We start from the raw sequence: 25,254 nt of genomic DNA on the forward strand, positions 1-25,254 counted from the left end.
CGTAGCCGTTGTGTCTTCAATATGCAATACGGTACAAGTATTTAGTGCCGTATCCATTGTCTCAGTGTGCAACACGGTACAAGTATTTAGAACGTAGCCGTTGTGTCTTCAATATGCAATAAGGTACAAATATTTGGTACCGTATCCATTGTCTTCAATCTGCAGCACGGTACAAATATTTAGTACGTAGCCGTTGTGTCTTCAATACGCAATACGATACAAGTATTTAGTACCGTATCCGTTGTGTCTTCAGTGTGCAATACAGCACAATAATTAGATCATATTTTCCCAAAGCTGGAAGGAATGATTAAAGAGGATTGGATGAGGTGCAGCAGACGACAAGAAAATATGTGGCTGTAAATATGCTAAGTAAAAAGAGTGTTTTTTTTTTCAATTCACTTAAGCGTTAAGTGTAAAAGATAATAACTGTAAATTATGAAATGAAAACACCTCTGTTTTTGTAAACCTGCTAATTTTTTCATCATCAGAAAAAATACAGTAAAAAAATTCTTTCATTTATTTTAAAAGGTGTAAAAGATAATAACTGTAAATTATGAAATGAAAACACCTCTATTTCTGTATACCTGCTAATTTTTTTATCGTCAGAAAAAGTAAAAAGTAAAAAAAAAGTCTGTCTTTTATTTTAAAAGGTGTAAAAGAAATAACCGTAAATTATGAAATGAAAACACCTCTGTTTTTGTATACCTGCTAATTTTTTTATCGTCAGGAAAAGCAAAACAATCACTCGAACAATCATGTTCATGCAGTGTTGGACAACGTGAAAAAAAATAAACCTTCAGACACACAAACGTTCAATTTTCCCTTTCCACTTCAGACCGCCCAGCCGGGAGACATGACAGGACAAACGTACAGCCTCGTTGCGGGAGCGGATCTTAACTGGTATCTCGGATCCCAGGGTGGAATCCTCGTTCTTCTGAAGTTCCCAAGTAAGTCAGAGTGAGGAATTTAGGAACTGATATTCCGCACTGATGCCTGGAAGTTAATTACCAGCTTGGTTATCGCGGATAGGAACTTTGTGTTATGGGCCGAGGAACAGTGATTTTCTCATTTGTCATGGACTAATGTTTCGAAGTGGGTTACCAATTAATTATCATAAATAATAAAAATGTCAGTTAATTCTCAAAATACAAGAATTGTATCAGGGTAGTAATGCCTTGCATGTCCACTTGAACTTTTTAAGTTCCAATTACGTTCATTACCTTATGTAAACAAAAACAAAATAAAGGTGACTAAGAAATATCTCAGCTCTCAAAAATCAGTTTTTATTTAAAATACAAGACAATAACAATCAATTGTAAACATTGACCCACCTGATAAATTTCAGATTTCCTCAGTTGCAGTTAAGTTATTCCAGACCTCTGCAGTCCCCATCAACTTGACTGAGACGGGTCGAATTTTGATTTTTTTTTTTTTTTTTTTTTTTTTTTTGCAGAAAATGGTGCCCCATACAAAAAGCTGATCCTGGAAACCGCAGGTGACCTGGAGGTGACAGGCTGGGGAGCAAAGGTGTGCAAGGCGGAGGTAGTCAGTGCAGGCAAAGCCGTACCTTGTATTGCAGGTCAGAGGAGGGCAATCAATGGAGCAGTTGTCCTGCAGAAGGCGTAAGTTGCAAGTTTGGTGTTGATCATTTTGAGTGTTTTTTTTCTGTATCTTTTTCTTTGTCTGTCTGAAGGGTTCTTTTCAAGACATTAGATAATTTTTTTCCCGAATAATGACAAGGCAGATAGATGCTAGTCTCTCATTTTATTGAACGATTCGTTTTAAATCTTTCATTCCCGCCCAGAATTCATTGTTTCTTTTACACAGTCACAGAATCGTAAAATAACGCTGTCGCCCAGATAAATCTCTGACAGTTAACTTCATTCCATCAACAAGAGATAAGTGCAGAAAGTAAAATAATGCGAATTGGTCAGTTCTGGAAAGCTGAAGCTCATTTGATCATGGAATGAAACACTGTAATCAGTGGCTCTTGGAGAGACATTCTCGACTGTTAGTTTCCTCTTCTTTCCACCCACAGTATGGAAGTGAAAAGCAAAATACTGATGTTCAGTTCATAGTTCTACAGTTTATTTTCATTGCGCCAACGCGTGAACACTGTGAACGCAAAATGTAGCTAGCTATTTAGCCGCTGGTTCTGGAGAGAGTCTAATGTATTCTTCCTCTCTTCGACAACACGATCGAAGGCCAAAACAAAAGATTGCTCTGTCAATAGTGTTGGATAGAAATTTAATTCTTATTTTCTCAGACAGGAAAGAAATGTAAAAGAAAATATTGCTAGCTATTTAGTCAATGGTTCTGATGAGAAACCTCTTAAAATCATCATCTTTTCACTAACAGGAGAGAAGGATAAAACAAGATATTGCCACATATGCAATAGTTCCTAGTCTTCCAGACTGCCGTAAAATGGAAAACTGCAGTATCTGCAAAATTTTCGAAATTGAGATATGCCACCTATTGGGCTCGTGAAACAAATACACAAGTTACTGCAGTTTCAGAATGATTCTTCAGTGCTTTATTTAGGGGGTTCCATTTGCAGTATCTGCAAAATCAGTAGTAAGGCAAGGGAAAACTGCGGTATCTACCATTTTTCTCAGTTTTGTATTTTTGCAAATACTGCAGTCTCCCATTTTAGGGCAGCAGAGAAATCGTAATATTTTCCCTTCGTTTCACCTGCAAGAGGGAAGGAGAAAACAAATTGTCGGTATTTAGTCAATAATTCTCAAAAGAAAATAAATTATGTTTCGCCAGTCAATTAGATTTATTCTACTCTTCATCAAGAGAGGCAAGTTTATTGTTTCACCAACAGGAGAAATGATTGAATTTATTCTTTTCACCAAGAGGAGGGAACATTAAATAGATTCTATTCACCAACAGGAGAGACAATTAGATAAATTCTTTTCACCAGTAGGAGAGACAATTAGATAAATTCTTCGCACCAACAGGATAGACATTTAGATAAATTCTTTCCACCAACAGGAGAGACAATTAGATAAATTTTTCCACCGACAGGAGAGACATTTACATAAATTCTTTGCACCATCTGGAGAGACAATTAGATAAATTCTTTGCACCAACAGGAGAGACAATTAGAAAAATTCTTTGCACCAACTTGAGAGACAATTAAGTAAATTCTTTCCACCAACAGGTGAGACTAGATAAATTCTCCACCAACAAGAGAGATGACTAGATCAATTCTTTCCCTAACAGGAGAGACAATTAGATAACTTCTTTCCACCAACAGGAGAGACAATTAAATAAATTTTTCCCACCAGCAGGAGAGAGACAATTAAATATATTCTTCCTACCAACAGGAGAACCGATTCACTATTCAACGACAGCTTCCAAATGGACCTGGGATCAGCTTGCGGTGTCAACAGACTCAGTGGATACGATTCAGATTACGAAGTCCGTCTGAGGTTCATATATCAAATCCCTCTGGGACAAACTTTGCCTGCAAGTGAGTACGAAAACCGACAACCTCGTAGAGGATTTTACTTCTCGGTTATTCAAGCAACAAACAAAAGCTTCCCGGTCTGCGTTTAGGTTGTCGATCTGTGAAGAGCGCCAGATATCTCTTCCCAAGGAGAGTGAGTCCTGTTTGCCGGACATCAGAAAATCATGGGGCCAGTTTGCCACAGTATAGTTAAACGTCATCCTAAGAGTTTTTGCAACCCAGATATCTCCTGCTTATTGAAATGATTCTTTGGTTTTTTGGGCCCTGTAAAGTGTGGACGCCGACAGTGCGCCTTGCGAATCGCACTGTAAATGACAATAACAGTTCACTACAGCGTCCCGTAGACCACCACCCATGTTGCTCTCTGTTTTATACTTAGCTGTTCAACTTCATTAACTCCAGTTTTTACAATGAATTAAAGAACAAGTTCTTGGGACCCAGTTCTCTGGATAATAATAATAATAATAATAATAATAATAATAATAATAATAATAATAATAATAATAATAATAATAATAATAATAATAATAATGTGTTACTCAAGAGTTTGTTGGGTGAATTTTTGGCTGTTTTGCTTTTTTCGGGGTTTGTTGTAATATACCAGGTTCGTGTGTTTATTTTTTCTTTGCTAATGGTTTACATCTTTACTAATACAGTAGATTATACCTCCACTATTGATTTGGCTTCATTAGCTGTCGTGGTTTAATATGTATCCATAATACTGTTCATATTTTCTTGGTTGTATCACATGCTGGCATATATATATATATTAATATATATATATATATATATATATATATATATATATATATATATATATATATATATATATATATATATATATATATATATATATATTTATATATATATATATATATATATATATATATATATATATATATATATATATATATATATACTGTATATGTATATATGTGTAACACATGACATTTATACAAAAACGCATACATATACACACACATGTATATAATATATATGCATATATAAAAATATATATATATAGAGAGATTATATATATATACACTATATAAATATATGTATATATATGTATGTATGTATGTATGTATCATTCATTTACCCCGCGTTTAAAAGGCACGAACTTCAACGTCAGCGTTGGGGTAAGCCTCGATGACAACCTCATCTGGACCGGGTGGAATCCCATAGTCGCCGCGGCTGGAGCACCGATAGCCGCCGATGCCAAAGTGCCCATCTTCGTCTTTCTTGACCCTTTGGCTCAGACTGTCGCTCCGGGCATACCCAACATCATAAAGGTGAGTATGCTGAAGTTTTTTCCTGAAATTAAATTTTTATTCCTGTGTGTGTGTGTGTTCCACCTTATGTCTCTCCTCTTCTCTTTTCGTTTAATTGTCTCCGAATGAGAGTGTTCTTCCCTCTCTCTCTCTCTCTCTCTCTCTCTCTCTCTCTCTCTCTCTCTCTCAATTTTATGATTTTAAGCTAAGAGTATTTTTATCTCTCTCTCTCTCTCTCTCTTTCTTTCAAGCTAGGAATATTTCTCTCTCTCTCTCTCTCTCTCTCTCTCTCTCTCTCTCTCTCTCTCTCTCTCTCTCTCACACACACAATTTTATGATTTCAAACCAAGAGTATTTTTATTTCTCTCTCTCTCTCTCTCTCTCTCTCTCTCTCTCTCTCTCTCTCTCTCTCTCTCTCATTTTTATGATTTCAAGCTTTCGATATACGTTTTTTTTGGCGTCTTCTTTAAGAAACTATATAAATCATCCTAAAAGATGATTGTGAGGCGATGTGAATTGATACATGAAAGTAGGAAAACCGAATAACCCGATACGACATCCCCTTACCAGGGAAAGGTCCCGGCACTCGGTTGACTGAAGTCTCGTCCACGTCAATATCAAGTCTCTTTGTTTAGACATTCGTCATACGAAACTACTTTTAAAGTTATTTATTTTTATACTTTTTTAGTTTCCTTTTTTTTAGAATTCATTACGGCGTCAGCAACCTAGGTGATGTGACGCCAGTTTTAGTAGCTACAATCAATCAGTCGATCAAATCTCATCTTTCCTTTTTCAGTTGAACTTGAAGCTTCATCCGGAGACCGTCGGCATTTACAAAATTAATGTAGCGACCAGCAACCCTGCCGCCTTAATTATTTGCAGAGTAATGCTGATGGGTATTGGTAAGTCTTCTTTCTGATCTAGTGCGAATCTTTGACAACCTTGTTGCCTAGTTACATTAGTGTTCTTTGTTGTGTTGTGTTATTTCTATATATTTTTCATTATTTTTTATCTTATATATATATATATACAGTATATGTATAAGTATATATATATATATATATATATATATATATATATATATATATATATATATATATATATTATGGATATAAATTATGGATATAAATGAAAGGAGAGGTAATATATTTGGCCTGCAAATAAATAGGTACAGTAGAAAATAAATTAAATAACATATACATACTATTTTTAGCCTGTATATATATATATATATATATATATATATATATATATATATATATATATATATATATATATATATATATATATATACAGGCTAAAAATAGTATGTATATGTTATTTAATTTATTTTCTACCGGTACCTATTTGCAGGCCAAATATATTACCTCTCCCCCTTTCATTTATATCCACAATTCTTTGCATAGCGTCATTAAATTTTGTGGCCCGTATGGGAGTCATTGTTGATTGCTTCCATGGTATCTGACAATTCAGGTACAACTGCAGTCAGCTGTACACCTGGTCAAGATATCTTTGGAATTATACGGTCATAAGGCTCCTTTTTTTCGAATACAGAAATTAAGGTCTTATAAAAATTTCCGTAGGATAAAAGTGTTCAGAAAGTGTACAAATCTGACCCCTGATTAAAGATGGACCGCCTTTAAAAATTGTCTAAATTCTAGAAACCAGGAGCTTAACAATGAATGAGAAATGAACATCAAGTCCAAGGCCAAAGCCTTTAACCGAGCTCAATTCCTCCAAGCATTATTCATCACGGAAAGCTTTTCAGGCAATATTGTCTTCACGGTATCCGCAAGCATTGCTCGAATTCTGCTTCTTTCTCCGGACAGGCGGCAGCTTCCCTTGCGTGGACCCTGAGCCTTATGGCAAAGATGTGGACCCTCTGCAGACGACAAAAATTATCCATAACCCGGCTAACTGGGGACTGAGCGTCGACATTGACTTCGGAACACTGAGGAACGTGGGTGAGTGAAAATGGATTTTTTTTTTTTACTTTTTTTTAGAAGCAGTAGGGTCACAATGGTGGAGTAGTGCCGTCAGTGCACCTCACGTGGTGCACTGTAGGCATTCCTAGAGTGTGTTTGCAGCGACCCTTCGGCCCCAAATTCCACCCACCTTTTTGCATTTTCCTCTATCTCCGTTCCCGCTGTTAAATGTTTTTGAGGATTACTCTTTTACATAATAATGCAGTTTTCCCCAAAATGAACCATTTCAGATTTACACAAGATAATGCGATTTAACTTCAGGTATAATTACATTACATCGAAGAGAGGCATTTTATCTTCAGCCGCCAGTTCAGAGTTATGCCGTCTATACCTTCAAATATAATAACTATGCTAGAATGATGCAATTTACCTAAAAAAATAAGAATTTATTATTAAGCACTATTTCAGAACAAGACATTTGGCTTTTCATATATAACGTATTATACTGTAGAATGAGGCAACTTTCTTATAAAAAATATCCATTTCCGAATGACACCAGATGATGCATTTTACCGTCAAATGTAACCAAGTCAGAATGAAAACATTGACCTATTTCAAAGGTATGCATTTACATTTAAATGCAACTGTTACATAACGGCAGGGTGATGTTTAAATGCAACTATTTCAAAACGACAAAGTTACATTTAAAAGCAACCATTTCAAATTGACAGAGTTAAAATTAAATGCAAATATTTCAAAACGACAAAGTTATATTGAAATGCCATTTCAAAGTGACAGATTTACATTTAAATGTGATTATTCCAAAATGACAGAGTTACATTTAAATGCAGTTATGTAAAAACGATGCGGTGACATTTAAATGTGACTTCTTTAGAATGACCCAGTTTACTTTTGAATGTACCTACTGTAGAATGGCCCAGTTTACTTTTAAACGCAACTTGTGTAGAATGACCCAGTTTACTTTTAAATGCAACTTGTGTAGAATGACCCAGTTTACTTTTAAATGCAACTTGTGTAGAATGACCCAGTTTACTTTTAAATGTAACCTCTGTAGAATGACCCAGCTTACTTTTAAATGTAACTTCGTTAGAATGACCCAGTTTACTTTTAAATGGAACCTCTGTAGAATGACCCAGTTTACTTTTAAATGGAACCTCTGTAGAATGACCCAGTTTACTTTTAAATGGAACCTCTGTAGAATGACCCAGTTTACTTTTAAATGCAACTTCTGTAGATCGACCCAGTTTACTTTTAAATGGAACCTCTGTAGAGTGACCCAGTTTACTTTTAAATGCAACTTCTGTAAAATGACTCCGCTTACTTTTAAATGCACCCCATGTAGAACGACCTAGTTTGCTTTCAAACGAAACCTTTTCAGGCCAAGGCACCATCTTCTCCGACCTCATCGCTGACGACGACACCATCTCCATGGGGGTTCTGGTGCGCGGGGTGGCCCCCGGGGCTGCAACCCTTACTGCAATACTTACCAATACGGGGACGACTACGACCATTACCAAGAGCTTCACTGTTTCTGGTGCTGATCCTGCTGTAAGGATTAAAAGGAAGAAAGCCCCCCCCCTCTCTCTCTCTCTCTCTCTCTGAATCCTTAAGTACTAAGAGGCAGAGTGGTTGTAATACGAACTCACAACATCAAAGTGATTTTGAAGCTGTGTGTATCATCCGATCAAAATAATGGTGAACCTGTTTATCATCTTATCAAAATAATAGTGAACCTGTTTGTCAGCTTATCAGAATAATGGTGAACCTGTTTATCATCTCATCAAAACAATGGTGAACCTGTTTATCATCTTATCAAAATAATGGTGAACCTGTTTATCATCTCATCAAAATAATGGTGAACCTGTTTATCATCTTATCAAAATAATGGTGAACCGGTTTATCATCTCATCAAAATAATGGTGAACCTGTTTATCATCTTATCAAAATAATGGTGAACCTGTTTACCATCTTATCAAAATAATGGTGAACCGGTTAATTATCTTATCAAAATAATGGTGAACCTGTTTATCATCTTATCAAAATAATGGTGAATCTGTTTATCAACTTATCAAAATAATGGTGAATCTGTTTATCAACTTATCCAAATAATGGTGAACATATTTGTCATCATATATCAAAATAATGGTGAACCTGTTTATCATCTCATCAAAATAATGGTGAACCGGTTTATTACCTTATCAAAATAATGGTGAACCTGTGCATAATTGGCTCACCATCATGGTTCTGAAAGCGCTGAATAATCCCTCGGATTCCAGTGCTTGACTTCAAGCTTAAATTTCATATTCCATTCCATTCCATTCCATCATGGTTCTTAATTGATGAAGAGGTTCACTACTGCAAAAGACGTTCACCAAAATTTTTTCAATGTAAAAATCTTTGTGTTTTATAGCAGAGAGATAAGTTCATAATTTTTTCAATTTCAAAATATATTTACCATTTTTTTTTATTTGGGAAGTAGGTTCTCCAATCATTGTCTTAATTGCAAAAGATGTTCACTATATTTTTCCTCAATGAAAAGCAGCTTCATTTTTTCGCTTGAAAGAAAAATTCGTCATCATTTTTCTAAATTGCAAAATTGGCTCACCATCTTTTTTAAACTGCGATGTCTTTTAATTGCAAAATAGGTTCCTCATAATTTTCTTCAGTTTAGAAAAGCTTTGATATTTCATTCAGCTAAAAAAACATCTTCAGCAACTGTCACTCTATGTTGTTTCATGAACACCCTTATCGATATTCTTAGGGCTGAGAACATATTGGCCTCTATTTTCATAAGTTTAAAAAGCCCCCTACCAGTCTTTTGAACTGTTGGAAAATGGATCGAACATAGATAAAATACAAGTATTAATCATTTTGGCCACTTGGAAATAAGTTTACAAATCATTTGCGTCCATATTAAAATGCAATAGGTTGTCAGCATTTTGCCAAGACACAAACCATGTTCGCCATTTTTTGGATCTGACAATAATTTCCCCGTCCCACCGAAATGACAGGTTGGCTCCCTGACAGCTGCTGTCGCCGGGACTGACGGCACCAACTCGGCATATGACGGAGTGATGAAGATGGTGGACATCACCCTGACCTTCCCCCCAGGGTACGGTCAGCTGGTCAAGATCAAGATCACCAACACCCAGCTGGCTGACATCACCCTCTGCTTCGGAGGGCTCTTCTTGGTAATATGTTCGGAATTTATTACGCTTCCACGGTGCTCTTCTCACTCAGTAGGCGCGTGACTTCTTAAAGTCAAGGTCTGAAGCAGTGGTTCTTGGGCTTCTTATTAATACCACGCCCCCCTCTAAGAGTTGGTCCTTCCCTAGGGTTCGTGCCCCCCTGGAAGTTGCTGACGCCCCCCTAGGGTGGCACGCCCCCCAGGTTAAGAACCCCTGGGAAGATTCTTTAGACCTTGCACCTTGCTTAAAGTAATCTCGGATGTTAAGTCGCAAATACCCACATCTGATTGGAATTATATTGGAAGAGTGCATCTCCTGGCCAGGATTGGAACTGTGTGTTTTGGGTATGATAGGAGTTGATAGGGATTTATCAACTAAGCTATCAAAATATTCTTACCATTAATAACTTAATGTTACCTATTTAACTGTCTACTATCTATCTACATATATATATTATATATTTCTCTCAGGCTAAATGCATAAGTTTAGTCCTCACGGCTCTGAAATAATACCTGGCAACAGAGAGATTCTACATCTATACATTCACTTTTATTTATAAAGAGAGCAACGTCATATACTTGCGTTTTGCGTGAATTATGTGTTCAGGGTTATGAAATCAAATTTTGATAACTGAGGTAATTTATTGCTTATATCTATTTATTTACACGTACTATAGGAAATTTATTTGCTTATATCTATTTATTTACACGTACTATAGGAAATTTATTGCTTATATCTATTTATTTACACGTACTATATACCTGCTGTATACTTGTGTCTGAGTATGCTCACAAGCAGAGAGAAATCCCGTATGTAACGTAACTTACGAAATACTCACGGTTCTTAATGCAAAGTCTTCACACAGAGGAATTATAAGTCTTCACACAGAGGAATTATAAGTCTTCACACAGAGGAATTGTAAGTCTTCACACAGAGGAATTGTAAGTCTTCACACAGAGGAATTATAAGTCTTCACACAGAGGAATTATGAATCTTCACACAGAGGAATTATAAGTCTTCACACAGAGGAATTATGTCTTCACACAGAGGAATTGTAAGTCTTCACACAGAGGAATTGTAAGTCTTCACACAGAGGAATTATAAGTCTTCACACAGAGGAATTATAAGTCTTCACACAGAGGAATTATGAATCTTCACACAGAGGAATTATAAGTCTTCACACAGAGGAATTATAAGTCTTCACACAGAGGAATTATAAATCTTCACACAGAAGAATTATAAGTCTTCACACAGAGGAATTACAAGTCTTCACACAGAGGAATTACAAGTCTTCACACAGAGGAATTACAAGTCTTCACATAGAGGAATTGTAATTCTTCACACAGGAATTGTAAGTCTTCACATAGAGGAATTATAAGTCTTCACACAGAGGAATTATGAATCTTCACACAGAGGAATTATAAGTCTTCACACACAGGAATTATAAGTCTTCACACAGAGGAACTATAAGTCTTCACACAGAAGAATTATAAGTCTTCACACAGAGGAATTACAAGTCTTCACACAGAGGAATTACAAGTCTTCACACAGAGGAATTATGAGTCTGCACAGAGAGGAATTATGAGTCTTCACACAGAGAATTACAAGTCTTCACACAGAGGAATTACTGTGTATCTTGCAAATGCGTTAAGTGTTTTTCACAAAGAGAAAGACGCGTTACAGTCACATCATTTCTGTTCCTCATGAAATCTTTCTTTTTGCGTCATGCAGGTTGGGAAAAACTTGCCGTGCGTCGTTCCTCCTCTGACAATTTCCATGAAGAACACAACGCTTGTGGACGAGACAGTAACGCTCGACCTTCTCCAAGTTTGCCACATCAAGCTGTCGCCAAACGCCACAGATAATCAGGTAGGTGTCAAGACGTGTTCCCCTTCTCTTTTCAACGTGGAAGCCATTTGGGACGGAAGTCTGACGTTCCTTTTTTAGCCCACGCTTCACAGAGACAAGAAGAAACAATGTATTTTGCAGAAAACTTACAAAGTACAGCACAACAGGCAACCCGGACGCGGTATGCGTATAGGGGAAAGCCCTCTCAAATGAAGGCATTGGCTGTGGTATTTCATTCATCAGGGCTGATATGGTACTCAGGTAGTATTACAAAATATAAATGCTTACAGATAACTATATAGGGGAACTCCAATATATTAAGTAGAAATTAAAAAGAGAGAATACAGAAAAATTTTAAAAGGACTTCTCGAACAATAAGTGCGTTTTTCCTCTTTTGAATATTTCGGTAGATGGTGTCAGATTACTAGTGACTTTTGAAGTAAATCAGACGTTATTCATTTGGCAAAGTCCGGTTGCAGAAGAAAAAGATTCAGTAGAGACCTTGTGTCTATACTTTTTTAAGTCAGTTTAGCAGCAAACCGCCATGCCACCTGGTTATAGGTTACTGACCTACACCCAAGTGTATTGTTCGACAGTGCGCTTGCTGGTCTGTTGTCACTTCACCTACACCAGCATTAGAAAGTTGGTAAGAAAGAAAAAAATCAAATCACAGGTCTTCAAGAAGCACATTTCATCCTTTAGTAATGATATGGTATTAGATTATGCTTGTTTCGCTTCGAGAATATTGCTTGTAAAGTCGGATACCGTTGGACAGACATCAGTTGTTTCCGCAGACCAAAGATTTTCTCTCGCCATCACTTCTATACTATTTTCCACCCTCTTGTCTATCACAATCTCGTGATTACAGCTCACAGCGCGCTTCGGCGTCATGTTCAAAGACGGCGGCGCCAGCTCCGCGACTTTCTCCATCGTGATCACTGAAGGGACGACGAATTTAGCGCCTATCACTTACTCGGTGACGAAGTCGGCCACAGCTTACACGCCGGCGAACGTCACCACTGGTATGAAGCTGGAACTCATAGATAACGCCACCACGACTGTGACCCAGGGCCAGAGAGTGAAGGTCGGCATTGCCTTTACCACCCCGCCGTTTGCCACCGTGCCCGTGGAGGTAAGCCTTTCTGTCTCGTGTGTGGTGCGTGTGCAAGGCCACAGGGTGTGTGTGTGTGTGTGTGTGCAAGGCCACCGGGTGTGTGAGTGTGTGTGCAAGGCCACCGGGTGTGTGTGTGTGTGTGCAAGGCCACCGGGTGTGTGTGTATGTGTGTGCAAGGCCACCGGGTGTGTGTGTGTGTGTGTGCAAGGCCACCGGGTGTGTGTGTGTGTGTGCAAGGCCACCGGGTGTGTGTGCAAGGCCACCGGGTGTGTGTGTGTGTGTGTTCAAGGCCACCGGATGTGTTTGTGTGTGTGTGTGCAAGGCCACCGGATGTGTTTGTGTGTGTGTGTGCAAGGCCACCGGGTGTGTTTGTGTGTGTTCAAGGCCACCGGGTGTGTTTGTGTGTGTGTGTGTGCAAGGCCATCGGGTGTGTGTGTGTGTGTGTATGTGTTGGCATGGCAGAGCCCATACGTCTGCATAAGGCCTATTTCCCCTTCAAATATATGGGCAGCCACAGGGAAAGGACCCGTGCTGGCATAAAGCTACCTAATTCTGAACCAACCGGGCACCGCTGTTTTGTGCGGATGTTGACGTTCCATTTTTACCTGCTGATACAGGAAACTGAATATGTATGCGTTAAAGGGAACTTTCCATTACCAGGAATTTGAATTCAGTTATCAGTTCAACCAAGAACATTTCCTCTCGTTTTTCATACAGGCATCATGATTTTAAACGAGACTCATTCATAAAATCATGTATTTTATAAAAGGGAGTATTTCCGTCATTTGTCCTGATTTGCAAGTCAGTTTCTTTGAAGAATTTGAGTATCACAGACACTACGTTGAAATTTTAATTTTTTTTTCAGGAAACTAGTATTTTGACTGAATGATTTTCCTTTTAATAAACAGCCATCACATTAATCAGTGACCATTTTTCTTCCCCTCATGTACAGCTCGGTGTCATGACGCCATCGGATGCTGGCCGAGCGTACGTCACTGTCCACGGATTCAAGTAGGTGAATCGAGGCTTTTGAAGACTTTAGAATCCTATGCTAATATTCTCTTAAAATGCAGCCGATGCAGCTGTCCCCTCCAATATTATTATTATTATTATTATTATTATTATTATTATTATTATTATTGGAGAAACAAATCTGCAGTTATGTACAGTACATATATTTAAAGATAAATCTGTACAGAGAGCTTTCGGGAAACTGTTCGATTCCCCCTTTCAATCTCAGGTTGGAAGGAGGAATCGAACAGTTTGCAAAGGGGAATCGAACAGGTTGAAAAGGGGAATCGAACAGTTTTCCGAAAGTTTTTGTACAGATTCATCTTTAAATATATGTACATATACATAACTGAGGATTTGTTTCTCCATTTCAAAACCTATGCTACTATGAGTTTTATTATTATTACTATTATTATTATTAATATTATTATTAGTTGTAGTAGTTGTTGTAGTAGTTGCAGCAGTCACCACACGTTTCATTCTCTTCCAGCTTCCGCGCTGGAGGGGGCAAGAACGTGGGCTGTCTCCTGGAAGACTGCCTGCTCTACAAGGCAACAATCATCCAGAATTCGTCCTTCACCACCCCGATGATCCACACCTCTCAGACGGACACCCTCGTGGCGAACTTGAAGTACATCACTAACCACGGTAACGGTCACCCGATCAGTTTTACTCTTCTCTTCTCTTTTTATGCGGTTCTTGGCCGCCCCCCCCCCTCCTCTTCATCTACGGGGAAGCAACAGTCACCCGTAGCATCTGTTTCTATTCGCAAAATAAAAAGAAAACGGTTCGCACAATTCTATGTCCGAATACATTGCCATTTTAAGTACGAATCAGGATCATGAGTCTAAATTTGCTTTTTTTTTTTATAAATTCAGTTATCATTTTAACCAATAACATTTCCTCTCGTTTATATACAGGCATCATGATTTTAAACAGACTCATTCATAAATGTACTTTATAAAAGCGGGCGTTTTCATCATTTGTCCTGATTAAAAGTTCCTCATTGGCGGGTGGGTACCGTTCCCAACTAGCACTCTGCTGGGCCCGCGTTCGATTCTCCGACCGGCCAGTGAAGAATCAGAAGAATTTATTTCTGGTGATAGAAACTCATTTCTCGCTATAATGTGGTTCGGATTCCACAATGAGCTGTAGGTCCCGTTGCTAGGCAACCATTTGGTTCTTAGCCACGTGAAATAAGTCTAATCTTTTTGGCCAGCCCTAGGAGAGCTGTTAATCAGCTCAGTGGTCTGGTTAAAGTATAATTAACTTTGTCCTGATTAAACTCGTGATTTTCGAGCCAGTATCCTCTAATTAAGAGTTCAAGTGTCACAGTTGCTCCTTTTTCTGACTCCGCAGGAATGACCCACTTGCATAATTTTTTCAAGACCGAGGACGATCAGTTGTGGATCGAAGCCGACCTCCTCATTGCTGACCACACCAACGCCACCGCCAGCGGCAACATCTTCACCATCAGCTTCGCTGTGAAGGTTCGTATCTCGAGTCTCGAGGTGTTTTTTTTTTTTTCCCGTGAGCCTTTTTTGGGAAGAGGGACTGGCTTTTTTTTTCCGGAAGAGGAACTTTTTTTTTTTTTCTTGAATTTCTGGAGGAGTGCCTGGCTTTTTTTTCTGGAAGGGGGACTGGATTTTTTTTCTGGAAGGGGGACTGGATTTTTTCTGGAAGGGGGACTGGATTTTTTTCTGGAAGAGGGACTGGATTTTTTCTGGAAGAGGAATTGGGTTTTTTCTGGAAGAGGGACTGGATTTTTTCTGGAAGAGGGACTGGATTTTTTCTGGAAGAGGGACTGGATTTTTTTCTGGAAGAGGGATTGGATTTTTTCTGGAAGAGCGACTGGATTTTTTCTGGAAGAGGGACTGTTTTTTTCTGCATTTTCTGGAAAATGGACTAGATTTTTCCTTGAAAACAGTCTGGCTTTTTTCTGGAAGAGAGACTGGTTTTTTCTGGAAGAGGGCCTGACTTTTCTCTGGAAGAGGGACTGGCTTTTTTCTGGAAAAGGACTGCCCTTTTTTTGGAGAATGGACTGGCTTTTGTCTGGAAGGGGACTGTTTTTTTTTCTAGAAGAGGGACTTTTTTTTTCTGGAAGAGGGACTGGCTTTTTTATGGAAAAGGGGCTGTTTTTTCTGAAAGAGGACCTTTTTTTATGAAATTGAGACTTTTTTTTATGGAAAATGGACTTTTTCCTGAAAAAAGGACTGGCTTTTTTTCTGGAAGAGGGACTGGATTTTTCCTGGAAAATGGACTGGCTTTTCTCTGGAAGAGGGACTGTTTTTTTTTCTGGCAAAGAGACTGTCTTTAGAGCAATGTTACTTCTTTAGAGCAATGTTACTTAACCTTTTCTTACCCCTAGCACTGCTTTAGAGAATAGCAGGACGTACAGTCCTTATAGCCGTTAAATCGAAGAAAAAAACACCCTCTATGTGGAAAACTTCCATCATAACCCCTATTGAAACTTTGGCCTCAAGGCTCCTCGCAAAAAAACTCTTCTCAAGTAGTAAAAGGCGACTCATAATTCTCATTTCAGCAGTTTCAGAATATATATCTTATAGCTACTCATTTCAGTCGTTCTTTGATTTCAGGCCGGAAACATGATTTTCGTGATCGAAAAGGACCTCGTTCTTTCCCGCACTGGAGCCGAGAAGATTATAGTCGCCACAGAGCTGGAGGTGACGGAGGACATCAGTGTCCTGTTTAATCCATTGTAAGTCTGACTATATATATATATATATATATATATATATATATATATATATATATATATATATATATATATATATATATATATATATATATATATATATCTATATATATATATATATCTCTCGTCACGGTATACTTACTATTGCAACAACCAAGAAATTTTTTGAAAAGTTTACCTAATCAAAAATATTCGTTTTTTTTTTATTATTGTTAACTTACTCTTGCATCAAGGAAGAGGTTTTTTTAACCACAAGGGTACAAATTCACATTTATTTAATGGATTATTTGAAATATTTGATTGAATTTATGCATGAAAGGATTACTGTTTTAAATTTCACGGGTTTATTCTGTTGAGTAATGATGGGATTATCACATCACAAAAAGGTTTAATCTTTGAAAGAAATATTGATGGCTTTATCCATAAAGAGTTAATATTTTGACATACCACAATACCACATTTATGCTTTGATGTATTGGCTGGATTACTTATTGAACACGTACAAAACAAGATGATATCCGGAAAAACTTTTTGTTGAATCTACTCATTCCGCATTAGCATTTTCACATTTACAGATTTATTCTTTGAAGCTGCCACGGATTACATCTAAGGAAAATGGTTATTTCCTGGAAAACAAATTAAAAATTTAAGATTTTGCTGGATACAAGAGCACAGACGTGTGAAGGTGTTCGTGGTATAGGAAAGACTGAAAATGCAGATTTAGGATCTACAGTTCCAAACGAAAACAGGAAAACAGTTCGCAATGAAAATTAACACCCTAAACCCCCTCCCCCCCTCCCCCATCCCAATATCTCTGAATTACTGAAAGACACCACATCTGCTGCAACTCTGTTAGATTAAACAGGTCCAGAGCCAACACTCTCGTGGTGCACTGTAGGCATTACTAAAGGTTACTTGCAGCGTCTCTTCGGCCCCCTAGATGTACCCACTTTTTAGCCTTCAGCTTTCGTTTCCACTTTCTTTCTTCCATCTTGCTGTCCAACCCCTCCAACTTCCTCCCTTTCACTGTTTTAAGAGCGCAATGAAAGAGCTGAAAGTGGCCCAGTGCTCGGCCCTACAGCCAAATTCTCATGAATCATCATCAAATCCCAATTTCCTTCCAACTTGCAGAAACCAAATCAGCTTCACCGGCCGCGTGCACCACGACATGAATGTCTCTCAAGAAGAAGCCAACAGCGCCAAAGTGAGGCTCTACCTGCCGAAGTACCTGGGCCTCGTCAACAACACTGCTCTCACCATCCCTCTGGATTTGTGGGATTCCAACATTCCAGGCGTCGTCACCGTCACCAACTATGTCGACTTCGACGTGAGTCTGGAATGGTTTCCGGAGAGCTCTCGTTATCGCGATCTAGGAACTAGCCCCTGAGAAATCGGGTGCAATGTTGCCGAATTTCTTCACGACTGGTTGCAAGGGCGCGATTACGAAACACTTAGACTTGTCCATGGCATTAGTATAAACGAGTCAGTCGCTTCGACTGAACTGGATTGATTGAATTTGTCGGTATAGAATGCCACGTTGAAATTGTGATATCTATTTACAATACTCAATCAGTCATTTATCGAAAATGCCATGTTGCTGTAATGTCCATAAATAGCACCTAGTTAGTCAACTGGTCTGAATGACATTTTTGTTGGGTTGCTGATTCACATTACTAACTCATTCAATCATTCTGGCTGGTGTTACATTGCTGTGATGCCAGTTTGTGATACTATGTCAGTCAGCCCGTCTGAAACCTTATACGTTTTTTTCGCTCCAACAGATCTTGAACTTGTTCTTCACCGACCAACTTGAGATAAACTTCACATTGACAGTCGATCCCAACGGCATCCTACCGAAAGGCTTGGGTGTAGTGAACACTACCACCATCATGAGACTAGTGTGCGTCACGAAAAACGATGCTGTCGCCAGATACTGCAGTAACACATCCTACGTTATGTTCCAAATCAATGGACCCGGTAAGTAAGAAGGACACCTTAGTATATATCTTTAATTGTCACAATAACCTCTGAATTTCTCGACTTCATAGTGCTTTTTAGGATACGCTTGTCAGTAAGGCATCTGTCTGAACGGGAAGTAATTGAAACGGCTTTCACCTCCCTTGAGACTGGCCCTCTGTATATATTGTTCCATCATATCTTTTCGACTCCTTGGGATTGGGCACAGTGCAGGTTGACAGATGAGCACATCACACTGCTCTGCATTTTTCCATCAGATTGTTTTGACCTCAGGGGACTGTAGCTTGCATTTTTCCATCAGATTGTTTTGACCTCAGGGAACTGTAGCTTGTATTTTTCCATCAGATTGTTTTGACCTCAGGGGACTGTAGCTTATATTTTCCCATCAGATTGGTTTGACCTCAGGGGACTGTAGCTTGTATTATCCCATCAGATTGTTTTGACCTCAGGGGACTGTAGCTTGTATTTTTCATCATTGTTTTGACCTTAGGGGAGTGTAGCTTATATTTCCCCATCAGATTGTTTTGACTTCAGGGGACTGTAGCTTGTATTTTTCCATCAGATTGTTTTGACCTCAGGAGACCGGCTACAGTGTAGGATTGCCGAATGATCGCATTGACTCACAGAATCTTTTTCTATCAGATTGTTCTGACCCCTTGGGACTGGCCACTATGCAGGATTGCCAACTGAGTGCATCGACCGCCATTGATGCTACCACTGCGCCTGCTAAGGCAAAGAAAGGATCTGGAGGAGGTTCGTATTTCAAACTAACTTTTCGTTTGGAAGTATAATATTCAACTGGCTACACTTACCAATTGTGTGTACTATAATTTCTTCGAAGTCCTTATTATTTTATTCCCTAATGCTTTAGTACTTTCCAATGAAATCCTTGATATCCCAAAGGACATGAATGAGGAAATGCTTCACAATAAGGGTTCAGTCCCATCAGGAAAGGGGAATTTGTTCTTTTATTCTGTTTATTATTTCAATGCTTTTAGTGACAAGAATATTAAAAATATTAAGGCATAGAACAAAGGGCATGGTGCAGAACTCGTCTCACATTTGTTAGGTCCACTGATTGCTCGTGATCTACTGACCGTAAGTGCACTCAGCTGTAAATGGTTGCAACATCTGCTATGTCAAGAAAAAAGGTCATGGGGCAAGCAGCCTCATCTCTGAAGATTTGCTGAAAACCAGAAGGCTGTATGCTTTTAATGCCATCCAATTTATATATATATGAGCTTGTTGGCGAGTGCTATGCGTGCTGGAACCCGGCGCTGCTGTTTCCCCTACCCTCCCGATCCCCTACCTACCCTGCCCCCACCCATGGCTGACAAACAGGTTTGCAGGATGAGGATAGATGTCTCCCCTACTCTCCCATTCCCCTACCTACCCCGCCCGCACACGAGGCAGACAAACCGGTTTACAGGGGTTGGTTGGCTGTGTCATGTCTCCCTTACTGTCACCCGGGAGAGGACAAAAGAGATTTACTTGGATTATATATATATATATATATATATATATATATATATATATATATATATATATATATATATATATATATATATATATATATATATATTTATATAAGATATATCAAGGGTATTAACTTCCTGGTTCTTAGCAAGTCTTTTTAGGATGGAGTTGCTATTCCTCTGCCTTTATCGTGACAGTGATCCACTGCAGTTTACTAACCACCAAATACATCATTCACCTCGTAGATCAGCTTCTGACATTCTAACCCTCTTAGGTTGGTCGCCAGCTGTTCGCACGGGCACCGGTTGGGTGCACCACATAACTGTGGACTTCCTCAAAAAGACGAGGGTCACCAAGATTGTATTCGATGCCGTCACTTCAACGAGGAAAATCACGCAATTCAAAATGCAATTCTCCCACAGTGGGAAATACTTCTCCGACGCCTGCCCTGTGAGTGTTTAGAAATAAAAAAATGTCTGACTTTGTCACTGTCCATACCATCTGAGAAGATAGGTTACTGAAACAGAAAGAACTATTTGGAAATATCATGCCATACTTAGAAGTTGTTGACTGTTATGACAACCGAATGGAACACAGTGAGAGCTTTTATATCTATCCGACAGGACGTCATCAACGTGGTGAGCGGCGTAGCTCAGCTCCCTCTGCAGTGCAGGTTTGAAGCGCGATTCGGCCGGGTTCTCATCGTGGCGGCCGACGGGACGGAAGGGCAGGCACCCATTGGCGTTAGGTGAGTAATGCAATTTCGTTTCCCTTTGTCCCCTTATTCGTCACGTCAGCATTTTCGTGCTGTCATGTTCCACAAACGAATGAAAGACTCAACTTTACTAAAAGCAGCGGATAAGGGTAAAAGTTGGCAAGTGTATATATTTTATAACCGTACCTAATTTTTGCAAGTATTATTTAATACCTAAGTTCAATGGTTCTGATACTTATCAGGGTAAAAGTGTGTTTCCTATGCCAGAGCATCAAAATCGTAGGTAAGAGTTTTGAACGTAATAGTGACGTTAACCTATGACGTCATGAGGCTCCACCCACAGTGAAGAGAAGTTTGCATATGGGGAAAACGTCTCTTCACTGTGGCTCTGCCCACTTGCCGATGACATATTCACTAACTGATATTAGTAACCAAGGCCAAGAGAAATAGAAGGTCTGCTCATTTCCCCCACAAATCCCCAATGTAGGCTCTTTTTACGCCATTTTTATGAAGTCTTGAGCCACAGGACATAAAATTTCACATACTGGCTTCTCGGAAACATCAAGGTGAACTTTGACAAAATTTCTCACGTCCATCACATTGATTTTACACCCCAAGGTCTTGTGGACACTATCTGCAATACCTAGTCTATGTTAGTTTGCTTGTATTAAGTTCAATGATCTCTACTGGCTTGCCGATATTTGATGAGTATTCAGCAGCATTGCAGAGAATGAATGTCATCCCCATCTGATGTAAATATCTGGTAACTGTCCAACTCTTAGCCACGAGTGAATGTAAAGCCTTGGAAACAATGCCCCTTAGGGAGTAGCTGAAATTATTATAATCTTGCAGATTTCAGCGGTTCTTGTATATGAAGGTTCCCCTTAATAAGTGTCACAATAGAATCATCATTAAAATCTTGCGTATTTGAGCGATTGAGACCCGTCACAGGTGGCTTGAATAGACTGTCCTGTTCATTTCACAGGTTCGAGTGGTACGGGTGTCCCATCGACCAAGTCGCCTCCGTGTGCGATACGTCAATCACAACTCCCATGACAGACACGACCAAGGGTTGGCGACATGTTGCCTACGACTCTGTCAACACTATTATCTATTTTTGCGACTTCATCCCGAAGAAACAGAGAGTTCAGTGTTACTCTTCTAAAGATGGAGCCGTGTGGAATGGTGAGTGAGTTTATTGGCTTGTTTAAGCGTTAGGGTTTACACTTTATGACAGAGGTATTGTGCATCCACACTGTGGTAAAACGTGTCTTTAACACTCTTTGGTAACTTAACACACACGCATCACAAGCAAGTTGAACACAAGTCAGCGACTTTTTAGTAGTCCTGTCCAGCGTTTGCCAGGTACATAGTACTACTGCTACTACTACTACTACTTGTTTGTCTTCTGTCGCCAACAAATAGTAATTCAACCAAAGACGCTGCAAATTCTTGTCGTAAAATCCTTAAAGTAGATTTGACGAAAATCAAAGTATATATATATGTGTGTGTGTGTGTTTGTGTGTATATACACACACACACACACACACACACACACACATATATATATATATATATATATATATATATATATATATATATATATATATATATATATATATATATATATATATATATATATATATATTTCATGATTCTTCAAAATGTTGCATCATTCGAAAGGAGCTGGATAATTGTTTGAATAAGGATTCTTTTTATTGCTTTCCTAATGCAAGAGTCGATAAGGCTGACAAATTAGTTGCCTTATAGCCTTATATTTATGTATGGTGTAAACAATTTTGCCTTCAGATGTACCCAGTCAGAAAATTCACTAGAACCCCTCATACTTGGCTGAATCTAATAATTAGAATGAAAAACTGAAAGACCAGCCTTCCACTTTACGACTAGAAAGTGTTTACAGCGCAGGACCCACTAAGTCCTATAGTGTGTCCTGTTACAGCGAGGCACTTTCGGAAGAGAGTAAACAAAAACTTCTTCTTTCTGTTTTCGCGCAGCCTTGCCGAGCTACATCGGGCGTCTGGTTGGCTTCGACACGGCCAGCGGGAAGATGTACGCCAGGGACAGGAAGGAGCGAGCGATGGTTTCCAGCAACGACGGCGTTAACTGGGGTATAGTAGATTCGGCTGCGGCAGGTACTCTGGAGACTACTATTGCGGCTTCGGCTGGCAAGGCCTTGCCAGTGCCCGGGAAAGTGGCGGCTATGCTGAGCCCGGTCGCATTCGGATCTTGGTCAGGTAAGAATTCGATTTCTCTATTTAGTGTCGATTATGAAATAGCAGTGAGGGTACGTAGGCTCAGCCAGTAAGTCGTTTCCAATGACTTACTGGCTGATTCTCTTTGGGCTGATTCTCTTTAGGCACTTGTTCAGCCATTTGTAGAAACATGAAGAAGAAAGAGATGTGATTTGGAGTAATAATGAAACGTTACATCTTGAATGCCCAGCAAATCATGTCATTAAATCAGACGTGATTATCCAAATTAGAATCTGTATTGCATTTAATGGCCTTCAAGTCCAGTTTAACATAATTCATTATTAAATTCAAATTGCCTGCAAGTTTTTGTATGGCATCATAATCCATTACAAGAAAAACATATTCAAATGAATAAATCAAGAGATTTAATCCATTCTTGAGCCGGCATTTAAAGGTATATTCACGGACCCTAAGCTGGTAGTCTGTTCCGAAAAGGATGGCTCAGAAAATTCAAAAGGGCGTAGAATAAGACCTAGACTAGATAGGAATTTAAGCAGACAGAAGGCAGTAGGGACGAAGAAATACTGTAAAGTGATCTTGTATTTTATTTTTTTTAACAAAAAAAAAAAAGACTTAATTATTGTGGAATAACAACTGAAAATAAAATTCTTCTCCCAACAGCTGACTACACTGGTATTTCCCTCAGCGGCGCGTACAAGGCCAAATGGGCTACCTGCTGCAGCTAAGCAGCCCCCCTTCCCTGCGGCAACCGGTCTTTGACGCAAGACGCCGCCTGCTGACATAAGGCCAGCTACAAACAACAGCAACTCTTTGACGTACTTTCAGAATTAAGTCGGTTCACACCCCCAAGTAAAGTGGCATTCGTGTCTGAAGGATATACTCTACACTGAGAAATACTGTACTTTCAAGATTTCTCGGAATGTAATGACCTTTTCATCTTCGTCCAACTCTTGATGAAAATTCAGGAAACTTAAATCCAGAAACACTTGCATTTTTACAGATATATATATACATGTCATTTCTATATGCATTTTCCAAAACTTTTTTGTAGTTAGATTCCATACTAATGGGCAAAAGTATTAACTGCTTATAATTATATATATATATATATATATATATATATATATATATATATATATATATATATATATATATATATATATATATATATATATATATATATATATATATATATATATATATATATGTGTATATATACATATATATATATATATATATATATATATGTATTTATACATATACATAATTAATAATTCACCGTCAATTATAAACCGTCACTCAAACGTTAGAAGCCAGTGCCTGTAAAGATTTTAACTTCTGATGGGGAAAGTTTCAAATCATGAAATTTGAAGTATATATCCAATTATAATCCTTGTCATTCATCGCTTTCTTAACAGTTATCCTGCACTGATATGCCGAACATATATATACCGTATTCATCTATTTAAGACGAAAAGTAGGTCCCAGTTGTACTTATAATCTTTGTTGTTAGTTGTCAATCTTATACAGCATCATTCTTAACCAGTACAAAATATTTGTGGCATGTATTAACATCCTTTTTTTGTTCTCTCAAAATACGTTACAGTTTAACAGCATTGTTCATGTTGTTTTACTTTTAAAAGACTTGAATTATATATTTTATTCTTTAAAGACTTGCAATATACTATGTTTTTTATCTTTAGATGTGAGTAAAGATGCCAGTTAGTTATTTAAAGTATAACTAACACAATATGTAAGGTATTAAATGTTGTACATTGTCTCAGATCATGTAGCAATGTGATTGCTCTCGGGCAAAATTGAGTACCCGTCATACATTTTATAATATGCAATTCGTTAGGCCACCGGTAAATATATATCTCAATGAGCTATACAATACGCTTTGTAAAACATCCATAAATTGCCAACCGCGAATTTAAAATATTCCGTGCTCGAAAATAGCTTCACTGTAGCCATCTTGAGTAGATTAAAAGTAAGATTAGTATTGTCACTTACAAGTATGTAAAGAACTGTAGTGCAAAGAATATGCAAGTAAGAGCTGGCTTGCTTATACTGTAGAGCCTTTTAGCCACATGCCAAAGAAAATTTAATGCAGCGTCACTGCTCTAGTAAAAGTTATTTAGTTCATGGCTTCTTCGTTCATAAATGGGTAAACCATCATATTCAACTTGAACATGTATTACGCGTGGTCTTCAATAAAGTTTCATGATTATAGTGTCTGTAATTCATTTTCCTTATCGTTGTGTTTGGTTGTTTTCAACTGAT

General features: G+C 38.4%; 1 protein-coding gene across 2 annotated transcripts in view; it reads left to right on the forward strand.

Annotated features, from left to right (window-relative positions):
* Window positions 1–24,089, forward strand: part of LOC136846710 (uncharacterized) — a 71,735-nt gene extending 47,646 nt beyond the window's left edge. For both annotated transcript variants that reach the window (XM_067117819.1, XM_067117818.1), the window contains exons 17-38: window positions 836–947; window positions 1,454–1,622; window positions 3,333–3,478; window positions 4,589–4,767; window positions 5,543–5,648; window positions 6,576–6,710; window positions 8,071–8,240; window positions 9,704–9,883; window positions 11,612–11,749; window positions 12,597–12,860; window positions 13,795–13,853; window positions 14,344–14,501; window positions 15,213–15,343; window positions 16,451–16,572; window positions 17,701–17,896; window positions 18,351–18,546; window positions 19,189–19,299; window positions 20,297–20,472; window positions 20,646–20,770; window positions 21,723–21,922; window positions 22,753–22,992; window positions 23,632–24,089. In XM_067117819.1, the coding sequence (XP_066973920.1) occupies window positions 836–947; window positions 1,454–1,622; window positions 3,333–3,478; window positions 4,589–4,767; window positions 5,543–5,648; window positions 6,576–6,710; window positions 8,071–8,240; window positions 9,704–9,883; window positions 11,612–11,749; window positions 12,597–12,860; window positions 13,795–13,853; window positions 14,344–14,501; window positions 15,213–15,343; window positions 16,451–16,572; window positions 17,701–17,896; window positions 18,351–18,546; window positions 19,189–19,299; window positions 20,297–20,472; window positions 20,646–20,770; window positions 21,723–21,922; window positions 22,753–22,992; window positions 23,632–23,696 (3,378 nt within the window). In that variant the 3' untranslated portion in view covers window positions 23,697–24,089. The remainder of the gene's footprint in view (window positions 1–835; window positions 948–1,453; window positions 1,623–3,332; window positions 3,479–4,588; window positions 4,768–5,542; window positions 5,649–6,575; window positions 6,711–8,070; window positions 8,241–9,703; window positions 9,884–11,611; window positions 11,750–12,596; window positions 12,861–13,794; window positions 13,854–14,343; window positions 14,502–15,212; window positions 15,344–16,450; window positions 16,573–17,700; window positions 17,897–18,350; window positions 18,547–19,188; window positions 19,300–20,296; window positions 20,473–20,645; window positions 20,771–21,722; window positions 21,923–22,752; window positions 22,993–23,631) is intronic.
* Window positions 24,090–25,254: the final 1,165 nt, after the last annotated feature.

The sequence above is a fragment of the Macrobrachium rosenbergii genome, chromosome 15 (genome assembly GCF_040412425.1).
Source record: "Macrobrachium rosenbergii isolate ZJJX-2024 chromosome 15, ASM4041242v1, whole genome shotgun sequence".
Taxonomy (NCBI): Eukaryota; Metazoa; Arthropoda; class Malacostraca; order Decapoda; family Palaemonidae; genus Macrobrachium; species Macrobrachium rosenbergii.